Source organism: Thamnophis elegans, chromosome Z (assembly GCF_009769535.1).
Source record: "Thamnophis elegans isolate rThaEle1 chromosome Z, rThaEle1.pri, whole genome shotgun sequence".
NCBI classification, from domain to species: domain Eukaryota; kingdom Metazoa; phylum Chordata; class Lepidosauria; order Squamata; family Colubridae; genus Thamnophis; species Thamnophis elegans.
In genome coordinates, this window is record NC_045558.1 from 25,542,882 (window position 1) to 25,568,086 (window position 25,205).

The following is a 25,205-nucleotide window of genomic DNA, read 5'->3' on the forward strand; positions in this document are numbered from 1 at the left end:
CAGTTAACAGTAGAAAGCCAGAAGTCAAAAAATATATTTCAGACTAGCACTTGGTAAGGGTAGCAGAGAAAGCCTTGGAAAATATTTTCAGAGGCTCTGATGTGATTGTATCTACAAAAATTATAATTGTAGAGATAACAAATGTGAAAATTGTACTTTGAAGAAAGAAGAAAGTAGAAAATGTGATTATTTTTTTAATGCTGATGTTGGAAAAAAACAAATGGATCATAGACTAAATTGATGTAGAATTTTCATTTGGGGAACAAATGATCAGGCTCAAACTATAATGTTTTGAATACAGTCTAAAAAAATCAGGTTCCCCTGAAAAGTCTAGAATATTCGGAAAAGTGAAAGAAAAATAGTAGAGGATGACCGGAAGCAATGTGGATTATAATAGTAATTAATGATTTATGAAGAAACTAAAAGACCAGATTTATTTTCCCAAGGGCTACATGAGAAATTGGGACTGTTGTAGAGGACTGAACCAATATGGCTATGAAGGTGGACAGGCATGCATGCACAACATAGGTAAATTGGAAAAAAAATAGCAGTTGCCTTCAAAAGAAAAGCAATGCAATTATATTGCCTGCTGGCATGTACTTATTTACATTTGAATTCTAATTTCTAGTTGACCTCACACAGTCCAGACAGCCAAAAGTCCATAAATAGCCCAAGAGCCCATAAATTGCAGATCTACTTTAGCCCATATCAAAGTTTTCATAATATCTTCCTTTTGCAACTAAAATGGCAGCCTATTCGTCTGGAACAGCATAAACTACTATAACATAAATTCACAACATGAGGCCTTACTATTAAACTTTCTGACAAATAGCCATTTGGACAAAGCATTCAGAAAAGATGTTCTGCAGACCATGGAAGTACATGAGAAGCCATCTCTAGTTGAAGTGTTAAAGCAATTGTGTCCTTTGGAAAATTTGCAGAGTTACTACAAAGGCTGTCCCCAACTGGCCAGATAGATATTTTATGGTTACCCATGAAAATGATGGCAGCCATTTATGAGTATGCCCAAGACATTCTTAAAATTCCAAATGTAAAATTCCAACAGGTAGTGATTCTATATCCAGAACCTAGACACTGGCAGTGAAATAACGCGGTATCCAAAGAAATCCCCTAATGAAGTACACTACAGTACTTTTTAAGTGTTCACGTGCATACAGAAAACAGTTTTTTGTAAGGCAGTAGCCAGAGGGAGAAATTCTAAACCCCTCTACTAATTTGGCTCCAAAACAATTGCATAAAACCTTCTGGTTGATTAAACATACCAAAGCCAAGTATGCCCCTTGAAAAAACTTTTGCAACTTTATATACATACATACATTTCTAATAACATTGTCTTTCTATATGCATGCTAATATGTTTAATCACTATTGATTGCTAGAAGTTTAGACCTGGCCCAGGAACAAGTTAAAGGTATTAATGGGTATCCAACTGTCATAAATATGTAATATATAACATTTGAGCCTAAATTCAAATAAAAATATATAACATTTATTTTATTTAATGGCAATGGAATTGTGTTTTCTCAAAGAATATACAACAGTGTCATCATTTTGTAAATAAATGTAATTATTTTGTAAATAAAAGCTAGTGTTGAGTTGTAAAAGTTAATACGGTACATAAACATTAAAATTATATTCAGATGTGTTCTTGCTGCTCATATAGGTTTATTTAAAGACCCTTTGCAATTTTTCATGTATTTGTCTGACGGAGAGGGGGTGGGAGGGAGATTATAATGTTTTAGAGAACTAAATGAAAATCACAACAAACTTGTAATTTAAAAAAAAACCCTTAAAACATCGATATGCTTCTCATGTGCACTTTTAAGAAAAATAGCAATAATAACTTACATATAAGTGCCATTTAAATGTAAATTATGGTTTTTAAATGCCAATCCAATAGATTTTTTTTCCTGTACCTATCTCAAAAACAATTTTAAATAATGAAGCAGTCCTTAACACTGGAAGAAAGAAAACTGATTATATCACATTATGTAAATTTAAATACTAGACATTTCAAAAATATTTCATTCAGCAAAATAATACCCATTTATGAAATGTTAGTTTTTACATTTATTAATATACCAAGTAGGGATTATTTCTTTGTGATCAGACTGTTAGAGCAGATTACATAAGACAAAAAGTTTTAAAAATAAATCTATAAATCTTCCAAAATCAGCTTATTTTGAAATATAGTATTTTTCACCGGTTTTGTTTTGTAAATATACTTTTTTAAAAAAAGTATAGTGATTTTTAAAATTCATTTTTGCCAAAGAATATTGTCAGGGAAAATATTGAAAAAATATACAAATTCATATGGGACATGGGGAACATCACATTTAAACAATTGTGCTCGCTCTCTCACTGTCTCTCTTTGCATATATGTATAGATATACATATACATCTATATACATCTATAGCTATCAATCTGTCTGTCTTCTGACTGTTTCTCACCCACCTATATGTCACCTGCCCACACTAAAGTATGTGCCAGGCAGCATATTATATATCAGTAACAAAGTTTCACTAAGGCACAAAGTAAAGGGAAAAAATAGATACATATTCATGAAAGGGATTGTCAGTGCGCTAGAGTAAATATCAGAGAATCTTTAAAGCTTGTTACTATTAGATTTAGCTAAAATTGCAGCCTTGCACAAGAGATAAAATGTTCCAAGTATTCATAATGCTTTATGAGGCTATTACATATTTTTTGGAGTCTAAGATGCACCTTTTTACCCCCAAAAAGAGGGTGAAAATCTGGGTGCATCTTATACTCCGAATGTAGCTCCACCCACCCGCTCCATGCGGTGGGGATCCTCACTTTCACATGGAGCCTGATTTCCGAAGCTGCCTGGGGAACTGCGATGAAAGCCTTTTCAATGAAAGCGTTTTTGGGCTGTAGGGTCCCCTCCCCGATTCCAAAAAGTGTGCATGTAGAGGCCAAACAAGTGCATCGTGTTTCAGGTGGTAGGCGGTTCCAGCACACACTGCCACCTGAAAATACTTTCCTTCCCAGTTCCCCGGTGCACATCGCAGAGCCACGTGCCCTCCTCCTCCTCTACAGACTCGCTGCCTGTTTTCTCCCGGCCAGCACTGTCGGCTGGGGGAGGCAGGGAGAAAATAGAGAGGGCAGTGCAGTAGGGTAAAGGCGCAGGAGTCGGGCGCAGACACAGGGCAGGCAGATTAGAGGCAGCCGGCCAATTGCCAGCTTGCCGGCTAGGCTGCTGGCCACCCAGAATGCGCAGGCAGCAAAGGAAACCTGCGTTGTGGCCGCCGCTGCCTCCTGCCTACATGCCTCAAGAAGGTTGAGTAGCAGCAGTGAGATGTTTCCCTGCACAGAATAGTCAAGAGAGAGAAGTGTTGGAGCTGTCAGACTCAAAAAAGATGTTTGGGCAGAATTTGGGGGTGGCAGGTGGGGCAGGGAATGGGGGTCCGGCATCCCTGCCGGTGGCAAAGAAGTGCCCCAGGTGCTGCTGGACTCTCCCCACCCCTCACTCGTTGGGGCAAGGTTGGTGAAATTTCGCCTGACGCACTGCCTCTCCTCTGCTGTTAACTGTTATCCGGGAGGGGGGGGCGTGAAACTGTGGTTGCTGGCAGTGACCCTTAAGGGTATGGGCGGTGGGCTCCAAGAAGCAGCTGCAAGGGCAACCCTGTCCCTTGCCCCACCTGCTAATCCCAAATTGTGCCCCACTGTGAAATGTGCATCTTAATAGAGCCACGACGCAGGTTTCCTTTGCTGCCTGCGCACTCTGGATGGCCAGCAACCAAACCGGCAATCGGCCGGCTGCCTCTAATCTGCCTGCCCTGTGTCCGCGCCCTGCTCCTGCACCCTTACCGACTGCACTACCCTCTCACTTTTCTCCCTGCCTCCCCCAGCCGACAGTGCTGGCCAGGAGAAAACAGGCAGCGAGTCTGTAGAGGAGGAGGGGAATGCATGGCTCTGCGGTGTGCACCAGGGAACTGGGAAGGAAAGCATTTTCAGGTGGTAGCGCATGCTGGAACTGCCTGCCATTTGAAACATAATGCACTTGTGTTCGGCCTCTGCACGCATCCTTTTTGGAATCGAAGAGGGGATCCTACAGCTCAAAATGCTTTAATTGAAAAGGCTTTCATCGCAGTTCCCCAGGCAGCTTCAGGAATCAGGCTCCAACCGAGGCAGCAAAGACGTTAGCCAGATGAATACTGATGGGTGCTGCTGGGAAAGAGGCAGAAAGATTTTTTTCTTGATTTCCTCCCCCAAAATTAAGGTGTGTCTTATACTCCAAAAAATATGGCATTTATGAAACTGGTAAAAAAAATTGATTGACTGATTGCTATCATGCTTGCCATATAGACTGAATTTGTCCAAGAACTTAAGGCAATCTTCCTCAGATATAACTAAAAACATACAGAATTTATTCAAGCCATACATAGCCATATTTTATGGTCAGAGATTTCCATGGAGAAAAGAATAGACACATGAAAACATGTTTTACTAAGTGGGTGATCAAATGAAATCTTTTAACGATTCTTACAAATTCAGTTTAACAATTAATACTCGGTGTACTCTTAGTTTATCTTGTAATATCATCTGAAAAAAACTCTTAATTTTTGCTGTTATAAAATATGTTAAGCCTTGGAAAGAAAGAACAATGTAGATCAGGAAAAGTCAATGCCCTAAGTGCCGTTGAGACAGCAGTATGAGTTGTTCCAGCGTATCATATGAATATTTTACTCAACAGAAGAGCAAACCAATGCATTTTTGTCTCAATTAACTGGATGCATAAATTAGCTGCATGAACTTACTCCTCCACATTTTCTTGCTTCGGGGGAATTGGGGGGGGGGTGTATAGCTTAGTATTATACTCAAATCCTATTTCACAGTTAATCAAGAAAAACTTTGTCCAAACTAATGCCTTCCAGATGTATTCCATTTAGAGATATATAAGAAATCCACCTTGGATTTCTCTTTCACAATACATTTCAATCCCCAAGTGCTCTCTATTATGACATTGACAGCAAACAGCAAATACAAAGTCAGCTGCGATCCTCAGAAATTCTTGTATTTGGGGAAATTCCACAACTATATACAATACATTGTGATTTATTATTAGCTTATTGAATGAACTGCGACTTGGCACACTACCTATGTGGATGGTGGAATTTATTAGAGGTTTCTTGATTTGTTCCTTGTTTGGTTTTGCTAGTCTCAGAAGGTGACAGCTTCTAGCCATCTCTGGAACCTTAAAAACTAAGCAGGGTCTGGCCTGAATCGCTCTGGAATGTAGGCTAAATGGAAGGAAACCATTGGTTTACTACTATTGCATGGATGCTGCCTCCAGGAATCAAACTCAACTGTCCCTAATATACATCCAATAAAATTATTCCCTTTTCCCAATAGCTTTATAATACGTAGGTCTGATTCTTGTTGTGGTGCATACACTGTTTTATCAAATATGTTAATTAGAAGACTAGAATATTTTCAAGACCTATTGGTCAGTGCTCACTTCACTTCCTGGTTTTCATGGATTTACTAAATGTAATTGTTTAAAAATTACTTCCTTGCTACTACTTCTACTGAAGTTGCTCACGTTTGTTATTATTATAGCCATTATTATTGCATGGCAAAATGTGTTTTTGATCTACAGTTCATATTATGCTTCAATATAAATGTTATACACTGTTTACCAAGAAAAGCAAGGAAAAAGACAAACTGACCAAACATATTGTAGATACTTTGTTACTAACATTTTTACACCTGTCTCTTTCCCTCTAAACAAGCGTCCACCCGACAAACATTCAAATTCCCCAAAAGATTTGCATACACTATTAGAATAATACATTCACAATTTATTAACTTATCAAGTTTGTTTGTTTGTTTTTGGAGTGCCTACATATCAGTTTTTAACTCCTTGCAATGATCTAGAAAAGTCCTTGCAATTTTCTCAGCAAAACTTGGGAAGTGGTTTGGCATTACCTTCATCTTCTGAGACAGCCTAAGGTAATCCGGCTGTCTTCATAGAATCATAGGGCTAGATGGGACATTGGAAGTCCATGATTGTCCAATCTTTTCTTCAATATGACCTTCAAGGAAGGAGCACCTACAATCCTGGAAAGCAAGCAACTCCATAGTTTTCACTGTCAAGAAACTATTCTTTAATGGGACTCCATTCATTGTTTCTTGCCCTACCCTTAGGTGCCAAGGAGAGTAAATCAACACTATCTTCTCTGTGGCAGCTCTTCAAGTATTGCAAGACAGCTATCATGTCTTATCTCAGTCTTCTCTTTGTTAACATACCTAATTCCTTCGGCCATTTTTCATGGGACCTAGTCTCCAGACCCATAATTCTTGTTGCTCGTCTTTGCACTCTTTCTAGAATCTCAGCATCTTTTTTATATTGTGGTGACCACAAGTGGATACAGTATTCCAAATGTGGCTTCATTAATGATGTACAAAGTGGCACTACATTTCACTTATTTTTGATACTATATCAAAATCAGGACTAGAACTCACAGTAGCCTCTACAATATATTAACTTGACAGCTAAATTACTGCTAACCTTTTCTGGGTGGTCAAACCATAAAAATTTGGTTGCAGGCATCAGATTGTCAATCCGCGCTCTGAACAGAATGGTAATTTATAAGCTTTAGATAAAAATGATATTAAAGAGCAATATTGGAATATATTTTTAAAATAATACTTCATCTAATGCTTAAAAATAAAAGAAGATGAATATATTTATAGACTTACTGATTTAATTCTATATCCAGGATGAAAGAAGATCCAAAAGCATCAACCTGGAAGCTGGCTCGAGCAATATGAGTTAACTGCAATATAAAAATAATTGCAATTCGTTAGTACCACATCATCATCCTAAAAAACAAAATTCTGCATTAATACATAAGTAGAAAAGTTATAACTAAGGTGTTTCTATAGAGAAGAGAAATAAAAAAAGCTAGCTGTATCATATTATACATATTGTGGGTTCCCACATATTCTAACAACTTTAGAGTTTTTACTTTTTATTTAAATGTATGTACCGTAGCTGCCCATTTCACACCAAGTGGCGTACAATAAAATTTTGCAAAATTATATTAAAATCAATTAAAAATTCTACGAGACCATGTTAAAATATTAAATAATCATACAAGCAAGATCATAAGAAGCAATGCATAGGAAAGTTACATATGATGCATCATCATATCCACACAGATTATACGTTGACAGCAAATTGCAAGGCCTGTTGGAAAAAAGCACATTTTAAGTGATTTCTAGAAGGCCATAAAGGGTTAACTTCACTGGGGAGAAAAGGCTTGTTTCTTAGGAAATCTTTCAAAGACATTATGTGTAGCATGCCTTTCCTACTGAACCGGATGAGACAGGTAGATATCATTGGGGAGAGGCCATACCCCAAATAACCTGGCCCTTGCTGTGTAAGCATGCACTTTCAATTGGACCTGAAAGCATTGGTCCAATTGGTAATCAATGTATTATCATACTAGGGACAGATATACCCTGTTTTCCCCAAAATAAGACATCCCCTGAAAATAAGCCCTCCTCGAAAATATTACAACACAGCAGCAACCATAAGGTGACCACGCTCACCACCTTCAACTCAAAAATAAGACCTCCCCAAAAATAAGGCAAAGTGCGTATTTCGGGGGGTAAAAGAAAATAAGACTCTGTCTTATTTTTGGGAAAACACGGTAGTTGCAAGTACCCCTAATTATGGACCAGCTGAAGCTTCTGAGTACTTTTAGGAGTACATAAGGGAGCTTTTTGTAGAACATATGTTCTGATCCAGCTCTCCAAAAATGAAAAACCCTCTGATGTGAACTCAAAAGATTCCTTTATTAGGATTGCCAGCAGCCCCAGCAAAATGTTTCTCTTACAGGCTGGAGTCTATTCCACATCTATGCCACATCTCTTCATCACTGCCCCCTGCCTTTTATCCCCAGAGCTAGGGTGGGGCCTCGCTAGCAGTGATGGTTCTTCCTGCCACAGGATTGGCCCATGGCTTTCCACTGCTCTCCTATGCCTTCTGTGCAAATGTGCATCAGGCACTGGATCCAGTTGTTCTTCCTCTTCTTTATCAACCATCTCCAAACCTGAGGGCTGTTGAATTTCCAACTGAGGGCCCAATGGATGGCCTAGGCTCCGCCTCTGTCCCTCTACCAGCTCTATTCCCTCTTCCCCCTCAGAGCTCCCAGGTTGCCCTGATGCTGACCCTGACTTCCATGCCTCCTCCTCTTCTGATTCGGCTGCTGGAGGGGCCGGCACCAACAGGCCACAACATGTTACAGAAGTCCATTTGGAAGGTGAAGAAATTTCTAAAATTGGCACAGCAATATTGAATTTATGTTTAATACAGGTAGACCTTAGGTTACAGTAGCAATTGGGACTGGAATTTCCATTACTAAGCAATGCAGTTGCAATGCATTATGTCATGTGATTACATCACTTAGCAATAACAATACAAGCAATCCCAGTTGCCATTATAATACTCAAGGACTAAGCAGCTTGTTCAGGATGACCTCACATAACTGCAACATAGGAAGAGACCAGATTCCCAGGCAAGCAGGTTGACAGGAGAGAGCTACAGGCAGATGCTATTGAGCATGGGTGGACAGATGTCATGGATGGGGGCTTCTTGGGAAAAAAAGTGACAGGAGAGACTCATAGGAGCAACTTGTGACCTTCTGCTGATTTCCCTATTGACTAAGCTTATGGAATGTTGGCAGGGATCATGTGACCATGGATTACAATAGCAGAGTTGGAAGACACCTTGGAGGTCTTCTAGTCCAACCCCCTGCCTAGGCAGGAAACCCTACACCACCTCAGACAAATGGCTATCCAACATCTTCTTAAAGACTTCCAGTGTTGGGGCATTCACAACTTCTGGAGGCAAGTTGTTCCACTGATTAATTGTTCTAACTGTCAGGAAATTTTCCTCAGTTCTAAGTTGCTTCTCTCCTTAATTAGCTTCCACCCATTGCTTCTTGTTCTACATTCAGGTGCCTTGGAAAATAGTTTGACTCCCTCTTCTTTGTGGCAACCCTGAGATGGATTACTGAAACCATCACAATTGCAAGCCAGTTGCCAAGTACCTGAACTGTGATTACAGTAGAAATGCTGTAATGACCACAATTTCAAGGATCAGTCTTCCTTATTCAGTGCTGTAACTTCGAAAGGTTGCTGAATTAATAGTTGTAACCTGAGGGCAATCTGTAAAACCTTTTAGGAGGCAGCAATGTTAGCACTCCTTCATAAATCTACTGGCATCACTAGGAAGCATGAGTTGCAAAGTAGAACACACAATATTTAAAAATCTAATTTTAAATTAGCAGTATATTCTTTGAACTGCTAAATGGTGTCTGAAATGAAACTGCAAGCCAAAGTAAATTTGCCCAGTATATATTCATCCTAGATATACAAGAACTTACAATTGAGCCCTTCCAAAAGTAAAGAAAAGGCCCAAATCATGAGCTTTGTACTGCTATGAAACCACACAGGTGATATTACTTTCAGAAGTTGTGGTGCTCCAATACAGGAAGTTTTTAAGAAGAGTTTGGACAATCATTTGTCTGAAATGGTATAGAGTCTCCTGCTTGCACAGGGAGTTGGACTAAAATACCTCAAAGGTCCCTCCCAACTCTGTTATTCTGTTATTTATAAACTGCTTTTTAGATTTATTCATCTTTGAAGCTAAAGCTGCAGTTTTGGAATAGACAAGTGCTTTACTATGGAATCTTATTTTTTTATTTCTGGATTTCCATTTAAATGAAGTGTTGAAAATTTTATGATAATTGCTTGACTTGCAAAAACCTGGAAACAAAAGGAACTAAAAGCATTTAAATAGAAAGAATTTTTATTTTTGAAAAATTGAAAATTGAAAACTTATTCTTTAATGAATCTAAATTGTGGGATTATAGTCTTTGCACATTTTTGAAAATCTACCTTACCAACTGGTTGGACTTCATTTTTTAAAATCAAGAGCTATTATTTTTATCTTTCACCAGCATAGTGTGATATAGGCCATGACTGTACATAAAGGTACCAGGTAAGGTTCTGGAGATGAACTAATTGCACTGAAAGTAAAAATACATGTCCCAGGATAATGTTGTAGGATCCAATCTGGGTTGGACCCAGAATAGATCATACAATCTCATTGAACCTTATGAAAGCAATGTTTGATCTGAGTAAAAGACTAACACAATTCTAGAAGCTAAATTTGGAAAAAGTTTAAATAAGATTTTTGGGGAAATTAAGCAAGTAAATTACAGGATGGATTTTTTAGTGAAAAAAAGGGACTTGGAGCTAAAGAGAAGGTTGAATAATTTGACTATGTTGGAATTCAGAGAAGAAATTTTGTTTGTGGTTCAGAGCAATTCCGGGAAATTCTTCTGCAAATATATGGAGAAAAAAAACCTCTACTGAGTTATTGAGCTGTCAGCAGGAAAGGATAGATGAAGAGTTGAATAAGATGTTTCTCATGACTTCATGTTTTGATGCAATGAAACAAACACCAAAAGATGCTTTAGCATATTTTCTGAGGAAAAGACAAGAGACCAATTTTTGCAATGTCACTATGAGGCAAGACTGAAGAGTTATAATGTTGATGTAATTGTTTTAAAGAAGACTCCTATTATGATCTTGCATAAGAGGAAAGATTATTTCTTCCTAACAGACATTTTGAAGCAAAAAAGATTCCACTTCACTGGGAAAAGTTGGAGGCAATCGTTTTTAATTTACAGCAACAAAGATACAGACTGAATATTATTCAAAAAGCTAAAGACTTTATGGGAAAATGTTAAGGATGTGCTGGATCAAGCTCCATAGGACTGCAATTAACTAAAAAAAGAGGATTTTACTTTGGGTGCTGCAGCTAAGGACTTTGATAAATGTTTCTCTTGAAAATGGATTATAAATTTCTAATATGCACTATAAAGGGAGCACATGTTCCTCAAAAGAAAATCTATTTTCACTCTTTGAAAATTTTGAAGCAAAATATAATCTGTTTACAAAAAACACCAATAAAAAAGATGTGAAGTATTTCATCTATAAGAGTCAGTAAAGAATTTATAACTGCAAGTTTTAAAAAGGGGTAACGAAGTTATTTTATATATTAATCTACAATTAAAACTTAAATTATTGATTACAAATGAACATAGTAATATGCTGCAATCAGTTGAAATGCAAAGAATTCTTTCTATCTGTCTGTCTGTCTGTCTGTCTGTCTGTCTGTCTGTCTGTCTATCTATCTATCTATCTATCTATCTATCTATCTATCTATCTATCTATCTATCATTTTATTTTATTTTTATACATCAAATTTAAAGACAACCCAACTCACCCACCGAGTGATTCTTAGTACTATATAATTAAAAATATACAAATATAAAATATACAAATATATGTCAATATGAGGAAGTGGAACAATTAAAGCTAAAACCTGCAAAGATGAAATAGAGATAAAGTCAGGAAAGGAAAGGCTCAGAATGAACGAAGACTTGCAACAAATTTGAAGAACAAATTTGAAAAGTTTATTTCAACGTATTTATAACAAGAAAAAAAGGCAAGGAAATAGTTGGTCCACTAAAGAGAGAATATGGCAAGGAAGTAACAAAGCAGAACTGCTTAACTCATACTTTGCATCAATCTTCATGCAAAAAGAAACTAGCCCAACCTACCAATAAAATTACTGCAAAAGACAGACTATAAATAAGCTAGAAAAATGATAAACTAGAAAAATATGGAATAAACAACATTACTACCAGATGTATTTGTAGCTGCCTGACAAACCGTACTCAACGAGTAGTCCTTAACGGAACTACATCTACATGGAAAGAAGTAAGAAGTGGGCGCAGTACTCTTCAATATCTTCATAAATGACTTAAATGAAGGAATAGGAGAGGAACTCAACAAATTTGCAGATAACATGAAGTTGGCAGGAATAGCTAACATCACAGAAGACAAGTTCAGGATCCAAAAAGATCTTGACAGGCTTAAAATGGGCCCTATCCAACAAAATGAATTTTAATGTGGAGAAAAGCAAAGTTTTACATTTAGGCAGGAAAAACCAAAGGAATAAATACAGATTAGGCAAGACCTGGCTCAAAAAGAGAACTGTGAGAGGGACCTTGGAGTCCTAGTGGATACACTTGAATATGAGCTAGCCGTATGCAGCAGCTGCAGCCAAAAAAGTTAATACAATCCTGTATTGTATAAACAGAGACAAAGAATCAAAATCACATGAAGTATTAATACCACTATATAAAACCTTAGTAAGACCACATCCGGAATATACATCCAATTTTGGTCATCGAACTACAAAAAAGATATTGAAACTTTGGAAAAAGTTCAGAGAAGAGCTAAGATAATCAATGGCTGGAGACTAAGAAGGAGTAGAGAATATCATGATAGCAGTATTCCAATATTTGAGGGGCTATCACAAAGAAGAGTGGGGCAAATTATTCTCCAAAGCACCAGAGGACAGGACAAGAAACTATGGATGGAAACTAGCCAAGGAGAGAAGCAACCTAAAATTAAGGAGAAACTTCCTAACAGAACAATAAACCAGTGCAGGGGTCAGCAACCATGACTCTGGAGTCGTATGTGGCTCTTTCATCTCTCTGCTGTGGCTCCCACAGCACCACAATATTGAGAGAAGCTTCCGATTGGGGGGGGGGGAGTAGGGTATGCCAGGAGGTATCTATGGCAAGGGGTGGGTTTTCCGGTCAGCTTCACAATTGATAGGTTTTTTTGGTTAGGACAGGAGAGGAAAAAGGATGCTGCGCTAGGAGGAGACTCTATGGTGGGGAAACCAGACATCTGGTTGGCTCCAGAATTGAAGGGGGGGGGCTTTGTGTTAGGACCTTTGTGGCTCTTTGAGTGTTTAAGGTTATTGAACCCTGAACCAGAAATCATAGGTGCTTCATCCCTGCAGGTTTTTAAGAAGAGACTAGACAGTCACTTGTCTGAAAAGGTATAGGACTGTAATGGCAAACCTATGGCACATGTGCCACTGGTAGCATGCAGAGCCCTCTCTGCAGGCATGCGAGCTGTCACTCCAGTTCAGCTCCGCCATGCATGCGTGTGCGGCTCCTACTGGCTAACTGGTTTTAGGGACTCTGCCGCATATGCGCGGGGGTCAGGGCACAAGCCGAGGGTCACACACATTTCATTATGGGTATGCTCACACACTTCTGTACTCAGCACTGAAAAGGTTAATCATTACTGGTATAGGAGCTCCTGCTTGAGCAGAGGGCTGGACTAGAATACCTCCAAGATCCCTTCCAGTTCTGTTCTATTCTACTCTAAAAAAATGGGGGCGAGCCTTCAAGAGGCTAGCCAATGCTAAGGTTACATACTGATCTATGAGCCCTAAGCAAGTCAACAGAACCAGGTCTTCAAACTCTTCTGAAAGAACTGGAGAATTGGGCTTGCCTCACCTCTGCAGGAAGGCAAGGGCAATAGAAAAAATGTCTTTCTGGATTCTGTCAGTCAAAATTCTTTAGCTGACGGCATCTGAAGCATAACTTTTCTGCCTGATAAGATAGGATGAGCTGATGTAATGAGTTCTGCAGGTAACCTGGCCCCAAGTCATGAAGGATTTTAAAAGTCATCTCCAACACCTTGAATTACTGTAAACCTGAAAGCAAAACAGCATCCAGTGCAGCTTGCACAGCAGAGGTGTTAGATGTGTCATCCATTGCTCACACAGCCACATTCTGTATCAATAGAAGCTTCTGGATATTTTTCAAGATTAGTCCATATAAAGGACATGGCAACAATGCAGACAGGACATGACCAGAATGGTAAACGATGGAGAGAAGGGTCTCCCTTTCCAGGAAGGGGTGTAACCCAAGTACAGCATGATATTGAGCAACCATTGTCCTAACTACAATTGCCACCTGTTATGTAAGCAGGAGGCATGAATCCAGGAAGACACTCAGTTTACTTGTCAAATTTCTATGTTCTAAATGAGGATAAAATGAATTATCTTAATCATCTTATGGACCAGCTGACTACCAAATTTTAAATTGTATTTTGCAATGTGTTATTTAATTTGGATGATAGAGTGAGTGTCTTTAAGAAACAGTAGGTTATTTGAATTGAAAGGACATGATTAAAGATTTGGATGGCATGGTTGCCTGCGATACAACACGTTAAGATAAATGTAGATTTCAAAAATCATTTTATTAGGCACGCTATGTTGAGAATTTGGAATAGGTATAAAGCAAAATTGTCTCCTTTATGGTTGTCACCCCAAAAAGTTTTTTTAAGAAAGGAAATGATAGTTAAAATGGTATCTAACACACAATGGACTACAATACACTATAAACAATAGTATATATTATAGGATGCAAATGTTTTCTTTATTTTATAAACAAAAGTGTAGGGGTAGTTCTTGAGAAACACTTAACAACCATTCACAATTACAGCCAACACACTATGATTACACAGGAACTTGTTTCAAAGTTATGACAGATGCAGAAGTCATTCACATTTACAACAGACCACAGGGGTGCTGCAGCACCGTCACCTATCTCCCCCACCCAGGGGTGGGTTGCTCGCCGGCGGCGTCCTCGTGCATGCGCGCGGTGCACGCATGCGTACTAGCGTCTGTGCGATGCTCCAGCTGCTCCTGGAGGATCGCGCAGGCGCTGTATGCGTCCTGCGCATGCGTGGAATGTTTAGAATGTTTATTATAATTTATAGGCCGCCCTTTTCCCTGAGGGGACTCAGGGCGGCTTACAAAACACGGGGAAGGGGGTACAAAGACAAAAAACATAAGACAATACATAATATTAAAAATAGAGCACAACATTCATTCATCATTCGGGAGGGGACGAACTAAGATTTTTTATCCCCAGGCCTGACGGGATAGCCAGATCTTAAGGGCCGTGCGGAAGGCCTGGGCGGTGGTGAGGGTGCGGATCTCCACGGGGAGATTGTTCCATAGCGTCGGAGCTGCAACTGAGAAGGCTCTCCTCCGCGTAGTCGCCAGTCGGCACTGACTGGCGGATGGAATTCGGAGGAGGCCTACCCTGTGCGATCTGATGGGACGCAGGGAGGTAATTGGCAGAAGGCGGTCTCTCAAATAGCCAGATCCACTACCATGGAGCGCTTTGTGAGTGGTAAGTAGGACCTTGAAGTGCACACGGAGATCAACAGGTAGCCAGCGCAGCTCACGGAGGATCGGTGTTATGTGGGCGAACCGTGGTGCGCCCACGATCACTCGCGCGGCCGCATTCTGGACTAGCTGAAGTCGCCGGATGCTCTTCAAGGGCAGCCCCATGTAGAGCACGTTGCAGTATTCTAGCCTGGAGATCACAAGGGCTCGAGTGACTGTTGTGAGTGCCTCCCGGTTCAGGTAGGGCCGCAACTGGCGCATCAGGCGAACCTGGGCAAATGCAAATGTGGAAGCGCAGAACTCATCAAAACCGGGTAAGGAGCGCGGGCGGGCGGGTGCGCCCTTCACCGTTCCCAGAAGTTACTTACTTCCGGGTTCGCCGACCAACCGGTTCGCAGGGACCGCCGCGAACTGGTTGAAACCCACCCCTGCCCCCACCCCATTGCACCCAAATGAGATTCCTGCAGCACTAGACTGCTCCCTGTGGTTCCTGGAAGCCACTTTCAAAAAACCCTAAAATGATGCTATTTTCAGAACTTTCTAGGCTTATCAGCAGGCCATTAGAAGGCTGCAAAGCTCTCCTGGCCACTTGCCTAGCTTTGGGACATAAAAGGCATCCTTAGGAAGAGCTTCCCAAAACCTTTTTCTTGCCAGGATGCCACATTTCTTCAAAAAAACAAAAACAAAAATTTCTAGGAGGGTCAGACACATTGATCTTTCCTCCCTCCCCTCCATTCCACCCAAATTAGGTGCTAAAACCAAACTCTCCCTCTGCCCTCCAACCAATATCTCTTTTAAAAATCTTACTTGACTCCAGGCTGAAAAGCAGAAGAACAAAGGGAGCAAGGAAATAAAATCTTTTTCCTTTGAACTAAAAAAAAAAAGTCTGTTCTAAAACTTGTGCCAGAAAATGGAGGACACTGGGTCATTGCCAGCTTTAGCTGTTCTTTTGACTTCCTATAGAGGGCAGTCTACAATCTAGCCTTTAAGCTAGTCCACCGAGCTGGACTCTACAAGCAGTCAGGCAGACCACTGAAAGTTGCAAAGACCCAGGATCCTCCATTTTCTTATACAAGTTATTGAGATGATAATTTTTTGTCCATGTTCTGGAAAATCTGCAAAAAAAAACTGTCCTTGCTGGTTTCATTGCTTTAGACCTAGAGTCAAGGAAAGTTTTTTAAAAGGAATTGAAATTGGAAAGCAGAGGTTTAGTTTTAGAACCTAATGGGGGGAAGGAGGGAAGATTAATCAGACTGCCCCTGCCCTGGTTTTTGTTTTTGTTTATTGAAGAAATGTAACTTTGGATAGGGTGGGGGGGAGCGTTTTAAGCAAGTGAAAGATTTTGGGAGCTTATCCTCAAGCTGTTGTTTATGCAGGAGACAGCCTCCCAAAGCCTAGAGAGGCAGGAGAATTTTGCAATCTCCCACTTGCTAGCTGATTTTGGAGGAGCGGCAACTGGTGCGGAAAACCCTATACATCTAGAGAACTGGTCCAGGGCAACCGCAGGAGAAAGCTCAGAAGCAGAATTAGGGAAGGTAGGTGCCCTCATCAGCATTTTCCTGCCATGATTTCTTGCTGGAAAGGGCCAGCATGCAAGGCACCAGGGGGTGAGAAGCATGGCCTTGGGTAACTTGAGTCAAATGGGCTAGGGCTAATTACCCTACTAATCAGGGGTGGGTTTCAACCGGTTCGCGGTGGTCCCTGCGAACCGGTTGGTCGGCGAACCCGGAAGTAAGTAACTTCCGGGAACGGCGAAGGGCCCGCTCGCCCGCCCGTGGTCCTTACCCGGTTTTGACGAGTTCTGCGCTTCCACGCATGCGCAGGATGCATACAGCGCCTGCGCGATCCTCCAGGAGCAGCTGGAGCATCGCGCAGACGCTAGTACGCATGCGTGCACCGTGCGCGTGCACGAGGACGCCGCAGGCCCCGTTCCAACCGAACCGGGGCGAGAAACCCACCCCTGCTACTAATACACTAGGAGAGCAAGGATGTTGATCATTACTTGAGGCAGTTTGACCTTTGACCCTAATGGACAGACTGGAAGAGAACTATTTGTACACAATTTGAATAAATCAGCACCGGTAGAAGTGAATAAATTGCAAAAATCTGAAAAATTTGAAATTGAACACATGCAAAAATAACATAAATATAAAATAGACTGAAGTATATTAACAGAACTGAGTATGTGACCCCAGATTAACCTGTCTTGGAACATGCTGAATCAGGATGGGGAGATGGGTGGGGGAGCAAAAAGCCCACTCGGTCCATACTCACCAGACCGCTGGAACCCTCTGCAGCCAGAGCCGGGCTTGGAGCAGAAGCAATGGTTTGGCACTTGTTAAGGAGGACCACTCCTCCCCATTCACGCATTTTCCAGCTCAGGCTGCTTCGAGTGAAAAGCAAGCAATATACTGCTGCTAAGTGCTGGGCTCCTTGCTGTCACCTGAACCAGGGAGCTTACCGGCAGCATATTTATGCCTTAACAAGCCCACTGGTGGCCTCTGCAGCCAGAGCCGGGCTTGGAGCAACAGCAGGCAGATTTCTGGGTGCACAATCTACCCCCCCAATGCCCGAACCAGCGAGCTGGAAGAGAGATTTGCCATCGTGCTGGTGATTATGGACCGAGTGGGATTTTGGCTTTCCCCCCCACACCCCCATCCCCATCCAGTGCAGTGCAGACAGCCCAATGGACCAGCCATTGGTGAGATTTGCCGGTTCTCTGAACTGCTCAGAAAAAAATTAACAACCAGTTCACTTGAACGGGCCCGAACTGGCTGAAGCCCACCTCTGGAGCACAATATCTTTATTATGTTGAATTGCTTGGAGGAAAGGTGATATATAAAATAGCAATAGATTGGCTTGGAATCTACTCCTTGTTATGGCAAAAGATTACCCAACTGGCAAAAATGTTGTTGATTAAGTAAAAATAGAATTGTAACTGATTAGTACAATAACATCATGATTTTCTATACAAGTAATTCATGTCCTTAAGAACATTGATTCCACACATTTGAAGATCAAAACAATTCAAGGTTGGGAGTTAGACTAAAATTTAGATTTAATACTTAAGATGTTCTGTTTCTACATGTCTAAATATAAATATAAAAAATTGAGATCAGTCATATGCAGCCAATATGGGTTGAGGTGCACATACTTATTATAAAACAGATACGCTACTCTGCTGGACATAGCCAAGATAATTCTCAGAAAGAGAAACTGTTCCCCACTTCCTTTTAGCTCTCCAGGATCACAAATTCCCAGAGTACTTTTGTTCTAACTCTGGTCTACAACCCATCATTTTATAAAATTATTTTGTAAAAATGCTTAGAAAGTCCATAGGTGGCCCAGAGGCATTTTCCTAAATAAAGATAACAGTAGAGGCTGGCCTTTTACTGCACACCAACTCTCTAGCATTGTTAAATGAAAGGGGTCTAAAAATCAGGTAGAAAAGAGAATGTGGAATGAACTACAGGAGGTATCTATAGGCATAATGCTATCAATGAGTACTCCACTGGTGTAAGTGGGCGGCGGGGAAAAAAAGACTATTCTCATTAATTCCCCACATGGGAATTGCATGCCTGAAGACTGTTCATTTAGAGCTTAAAAATTCTAGAATGTTGACCTGACTGATTGTCAGGAATCTCAAATTACAACATCAGATTTTGTATTTCATATGGCTAAATGCCTTAAATGTGTATAGCACAAACTCCTGCATTTGTAAAGTGGAATACTTAATGTGAATTCCTTCCCATATCCAACAGATGAAATTTTCAGCAATTTGGTATTAGCTGAAGGATGGAGTCAAAACATGGCAATTAACCACTCTAATTAATAAGCTTCTTCTATGCCTTGCCAAAATCTCAAGACATCATTTTGCTAGTACTTTAAAACAGTGTTTTTCAACCTTTTTTGTGCAAAGGCACACTTTTTTCATGAAAAAAATCACGAGGCACAGCACCATTAGAAAATGTTAAAAAAATTTAACTCTGTGCCTATATTGACTATATATAAAGTGTTTTTCCCACGGCACACCTTACACTATGTCACGGCACACTAGTGTGCCGAGGCACAGTGGTTGAAAAACACTGCTTTAAAAAACTTGACAGTTCAAGTATTTGTATAACCCATCTTTTGAAATCACAAATACATACATTTTTATCATCCCAAATAATCATATCAATATTTCATTTATCTCCCAAGAACTCTGCATGATATTTCATAGCAAGACTATCAAGTAACAGTTAATAACACTTAAAAGTCCCTGAAAAAAACCAATTAGAGGTTAGGCTTAAGCTAGCAGACTTATTGTAATCAGATTTTGATTTTTAATTAGTTTCTCACAAATTTCTCATATCATACAGCTTTCAAGTAGCATGAAAATACATGCCAAAAATTGGCACTATCTTCATTTTCTGTCTATTGAAAGGAAGAAATATATCACACAAAATAGGAAGACCTTTGCATGGTACAGTTGTTCTATGTCTGTAATAACTAACAATGTCACTTTAAGCTTTGCTAGGAATTGAGCTAAAGTAAAATGTGTCAAACTGCTGATGGTAACATAGATTTAAGAGCAACATTAAAGGTCTGAAATCTATTTCAGGTACTTATAAATCTTGAAAGTTACATTTGTACTACCTGAGCTAGTCCAGAAATTGACTAAGGTATTTATTTCTTAAGAAGCAGAATTGATCCCATACTTTTTGGGGGGGGTGGGGGAGGGGGAGTGTTATTGTGCAACATGAGATTTAATGTTTGCTCAATAATTGTTTTAGAAACATCAGTAATTAAAAGTAGCGCAGTTGCATAATATGTTTTTATCACTTGCACCATCAGGCTCACAACTAGGAAAAATAGTTCAACTTCTTAGCCATTACTATCTCAATTGTAATGCCATTCAATCTGGCCAAGGAGATTTCCAGGAAGATATCCACCTGTTTCCAATTATTAATTTTAGTACCACTATAGGAAATGAGCATTCCAAATTGTTCCTTTTTATTAAAAAGAATAACATTAGAACTTTTATTTTCAAGATCAAAGCTATCGCAATCTTTATACATCATATGATTGTCCTTGTAAAAATTAGCCAATGTCAGAACTGTCCAGGACTGGATCAGAACATGACCTCTATTGTAAATACTAAATTAATGCCCTGAATCCTGGTAATTAAATAGAGAATTCTTTAGCACAAGTCTTATACAAATTGTCAGACCTTCCTTTACATTTTGCATTGGAAAAAATTAAGACAAACGACAAATATCACTGCCAAAAATGCTTTCTTCTTCATATCAATCAGCTTTCTTGTCTTTTCAGGGAGTTGTAGAAGACTTGGAAAATCTCAAAGTGCACACAGTTGTAGGAAACTAGCAAAGACAATCACAAATGGTCACCATGTGACCATAAGAATCCATGATATTGTAATTGCAAGCCAGACCCCAAGCACTTCGGTCATGATAATATGACTGCAGGAATACTACAGTGGCTGGAACTTCAAAGACCAGTTGAAAGTGAACGAATGTTCATTAAGTGAAGACCACTTGTAATATATGCATTCTTGTATTCTTAGCTCAGTGGCTCAGTGTTAATTGGAAAGGTCGGCAGTTCGGCGGTTCAAATCCCTAGTGCCGCATAACAGAGTGAGCTCCCATTACTTATCCCAGCTTCTGCCAACCTAGCAGTTTGAAAGCATGTAAAAATATAATAAATGAAAATATTAAAATGTTTTAAATATTTTATTAATAATCAGAGATAAAAATTTAATTTTACATTACTTGTAACTGCTATAAAGAAGATGGAAAGACACTTCTTCATATCTTTTTTCTTTCTTTTCCCTTTTTGTCATTTTCTGGATTTTTAGTTCTCTTCTAGGTTCCATTTTTCCTTGTTTTATATTAGTTTGTATTAGTTTTTAATACAATTATATTTAAAAGAATGTTAATTAAAATCTATGATATAACTTATTTGTTTGAATTGCTCTGTCTGCTTGGCTGTTTGTTTATGTTTCATATATAATGTGCTTGTATTTTTTTAAAAAACAATGTTTTAAACCATCTAGAGTCTCTACTGTGAGATAAGCAGTTACATTAATTAGCTAGCTAACTACCGTAACTCATTTAATTTCAAATCAGCCTCTGGACAATGGTTTAAAAAAATCCATTCAGTTGCTAAGACAAGAGGCGAATCAAGACAGTATATATGGGAATCTCTGGTAATTTTTTTCCACTTCATAATAATCCTATGACATAAATTGGACTGGTAGGTAAATTTTATGGCAAGTGGATTGATTTTATCATATTGTTGTGCAGTGCCCACGTTCACTTTTGGTGAGATGGGTATCTATATAAATTTGATAAACAAATAAATGTATCTTCATCATTAACCAGTTGCTTTTCTCCAACATTTTTTAATAATATAACACAACACAATATAAAACATAAACAGTGGCAAAGCTTTGACTGTATTGTTGAACACAGTTCTCCTCTTTCAGAATGGGCTGACATTGCCATAATACTGGGTCTTTCATGCAAATATATTGCTAATAGGTAAGATCTAGAAGAGGATTCATTGTCCCACTTCATGTCATCCACCAGAACAATTGAAGCTGCCTCCGTTTCAAAGTAGGTCAGAAACTAAATTAGAATGTATCTAAATAATTAGAATAATCCCACAGTGAATTAGTTGATAAACCCCTGCATTCTCCAACATTTGCCCAAAATTACCAATAAAGCACAGTATTCCTATTATTTTTAATAATTAAAATTCTCCTTATGAAGATAATAATGCCTACTGAAGAATGAATCAATTCTGAGATCTAAATTTCCAACCCACCCCTGGCAGACTTCATAAATAAAGATGGAAACAGATTGAGACACTATCTGATAGAGTTTGTCCAAATCTTCAACCCGCACAACTGAACATTAAACATTACACAACCAGACACTGATCTATTTCCATCCATGTCCAGATCTATCAAAACAGCAATAACTACAAGAATAAAATAATTAAAATACAAAAAGTTCAAGGTTTGTTTCTCAACACACATAGTAAGGAAGTTTATCACAACCAAAATACACAACATTGGCAAAAGCTAAGTATATGTGAAATCTAGTTTTAGGCAAGTCAGAAGCAATTTCCTGAAAACAGTTATTTTATTTCAATAACAAGGACATATGATATCCATTCACCCCACATAGACACGTCAAGTCTTCTATGGTTTCACAACACAGGTGAGAGAAAAAGAATGGAAGAAATAAAAAAATAAACCTTATGACAAATATATCCTGTCTTCCTTCGAAACTTCTTCCCCTGCATGCTCAGTCAGTTATTTTCTAGAACCCAAATCATGTATAATTCTTTTTTCATAACTGGCATTCCCAGATACTTCTTGAGTTCTGGAAATAATTAATTCTCTGGCAAACTATGGCTTAAACCTAATACCGCTGTAATACAGTTTTTAATTATAGGTTTGGCAATTGTTAAGGGATTTGTGTACAAGTCAGAGTCACCATGCAAATGTCATTTCCCAATACTCCATGTAGTGGCTGTCATCACATGGCTGAGTGTTATGTGTGCAACCACTCACCACTTGATCTAAGCAGTTTTGGGATTGTTACCATAGACAAATTATCTTCACAGCAAATATAGCAACATTAAAAGCAAAGCATGCCAAACATATTTAATCACTATACATCAAAGACTGCACACACAATGATGGCTACCATATGGAACGCTTCAATTCCATGTGTGTGTCCAACTGTACGGCGAACAGCAGCTCTATTAATAACAAACAAACAGAACCTTCTTTCTTTAATATTGAAATGTATGTTCATTGTATACCATCAATCTAAACACTTTAGCACTTTTTCTTGAAGTTTTATTTGTTTTTGTTTTAAACAGAAGAATTCAGGTCAACTAATTTAGATGAATAATCTTTTTTTTTAAGTTTCCAAAAATATAATTTTATAATGAAGAGGCAAAGATTCAAGGTCATATTAAAGTACTTTTGCACAACAATGTCTTTTTAAGACACTGAGATCCCAAGGGGCAGATGTATATTTCAGAGTTCTATAAAATCAGCTTTTTCTCACTTCATCCATTTTAATGTTATGTTTTTCTCCATGTGAAATCAATGGACTGGCAAGGACAAATATGTGGAAAACCTAAAATAATAAAGTAACTTTTCCATGGTATGTTTTAAGTAATTAGGTCTACTGACCTAAATGAAAACATCTATCCATCTGAACATTTCAAATACGAATAATGGAATGGATGAGATGCCTTCTTCTTGAAGAACATCCATGAATGTTTGCCACAATCATTAAATCAATGATTCCGTTAAGAGTATTGCAAGTATCTAAGGCAGCTCAAAAAACAGCCGTGAATAGTAAACAAATAAAAAAGAAGGAATAAGACTTAAAATTAGATTATGTTGACATACGTTCGTAATATGAGTTTAAATTTAAATTTAAACTATTTAAGCCTTCTTCTAGAAAGAACAAAGCAGACTTCTTTTTTAGCCTAAATTTTTCTTCAATGGAAGAATTACTAGCCAAGCAGAATAGATAATAAAAATGGTAGCCAGAGCCATATGCTTCTGTACCTAATCATGACAAAGCCAAAATGATCAAAAGGCATATCACAGTGGAAGCTCCACTCTTTCATATAAGAGCAAATATACAAAAGATAAATGGAAGGAAGTCTTGGTATCATCATTAGCTTCATTTGGGACAAAGAGGATATACCGTATTTTTTGGAGTATAAGATGCATCGGAGTATAAGATGCACCAAGGTTTTGAAGAGGCAACTTTAAAAAAAATTAGATAGGTAGATAGAGGGATAGAGAGGGATAGAAAGAAAGAAATACGGTAGGTAGGTAGATAAAGGGATAGAGAAAGAGAAAAATAGAGATAGATAGAGAAATACAGTAGGTAGGTAGGGACAGAGAGTATGTAGATAGGTAGGGAGAGGGATAGAGAGAGAGAAATAGAGAAAGAGAGAAAAATACAGGAGATTGGTAGGGAGAGAGAGAGTAGATAGGTAGGTAGATAGACAGATAGAGAGAGAAATATAGGAGAGAGAAGAGAGAAAGACAGAGAGACGAGAGAGAAAGAGAGAGGAGAGAGAGAGAGAAAGAAATACAGTAGGTAGGTAGGGAGAGAGATAGTAGGTAGGTAGATGTTTCCAGGTATATTTATCCATGTGCTGGAGAAAGAAATCGCTGCCAAACCTTAAGACTTTGTTCCTGCTGGCACAGCACTTGATCAATCAATGTAATTCTCATCAGTTAAAGAGCTTTCCAAAAGGACAAAAAAAAATTTTGCACTCTACAAACCTCCGAAAAACAGCCCATATGTTTTTTCAAATAAAAGGCATGAACAGCCTTGCGGTCAGGGGGAGCTTGCAGAGTGCTCCAGGAGGGGGCAAAAAGAGCAAAAACGGGCCCGTTTTTGTCAAAAAATTACATGCATAGCCTTATGGAGGCTCATAGAGTGCTGCGGGGGGGGGGGCAAAAAACGGCATATTTTTCACTCATTTCTGCCCTCCCCAGCCCCCAGGAGCTCCCTGGAAGCCTTCATAAAGCCATGCACGGCCATTTTGATGAAAGGGTGGGGCTTTGTGAGGCAAAAATGCTGTATTCGATGTATAAGAACCACCCAGATTTTCAGCCTCTTTTTTGAGGAAAAAAGTGTGTCTTATACTCTGAAAAATACGGTATGTAAAAGTGCATATAGGTAAGATCAAGTGAATGTTTTGAATAGAACTATTTATTTTAAGCTGTGGGAGGAAATAAAACAACCATCACCAAAGTAGCTCAAGAACATCTTATACACGAAAAAAAACCCAGCAAAATTGGCCACATGGATATCATATGGTACAACAGAGACTGCAAAAAAGAGAAGGAAAGCAAAAGCCATTGGTGACACAAGGAAGACAGGAAGAAATGAGAAGCCTAAATGCAAAGTTCCAGAGAGAGACAAGAAAAATAAGTATTGGGCTGGGCAATGTAAGAAATTAGAGGAAGCAGCCATGAGAAGTCATACAACAGAGTATTTCACTAATGTAAAGAAGGTCA

The 25,205-nt window shown here is 39.0% G+C and overlaps 1 protein-coding gene across 5 annotated transcripts in view; it reads right to left on the bottom strand.

Moving 5' to 3' along the window:
* The window catches only part of ADAM22 (ADAM metallopeptidase domain 22), a 169,483-nt gene that overhangs the window by 131,742 nt on the left and 12,536 nt on the right, over window positions 1–25,205 (bottom strand). For all 5 annotated transcript variants that reach the window (XM_032238212.1, XM_032238211.1, XM_032238210.1 and 2 more), the window contains exon 3: window positions 6,748–6,824. In XM_032238212.1, coding sequence (XP_032094103.1) covers window positions 6,748–6,824 — 77 coding nt within the window. The remainder of the gene's footprint in view (window positions 1–6,747; window positions 6,825–25,205) is intronic.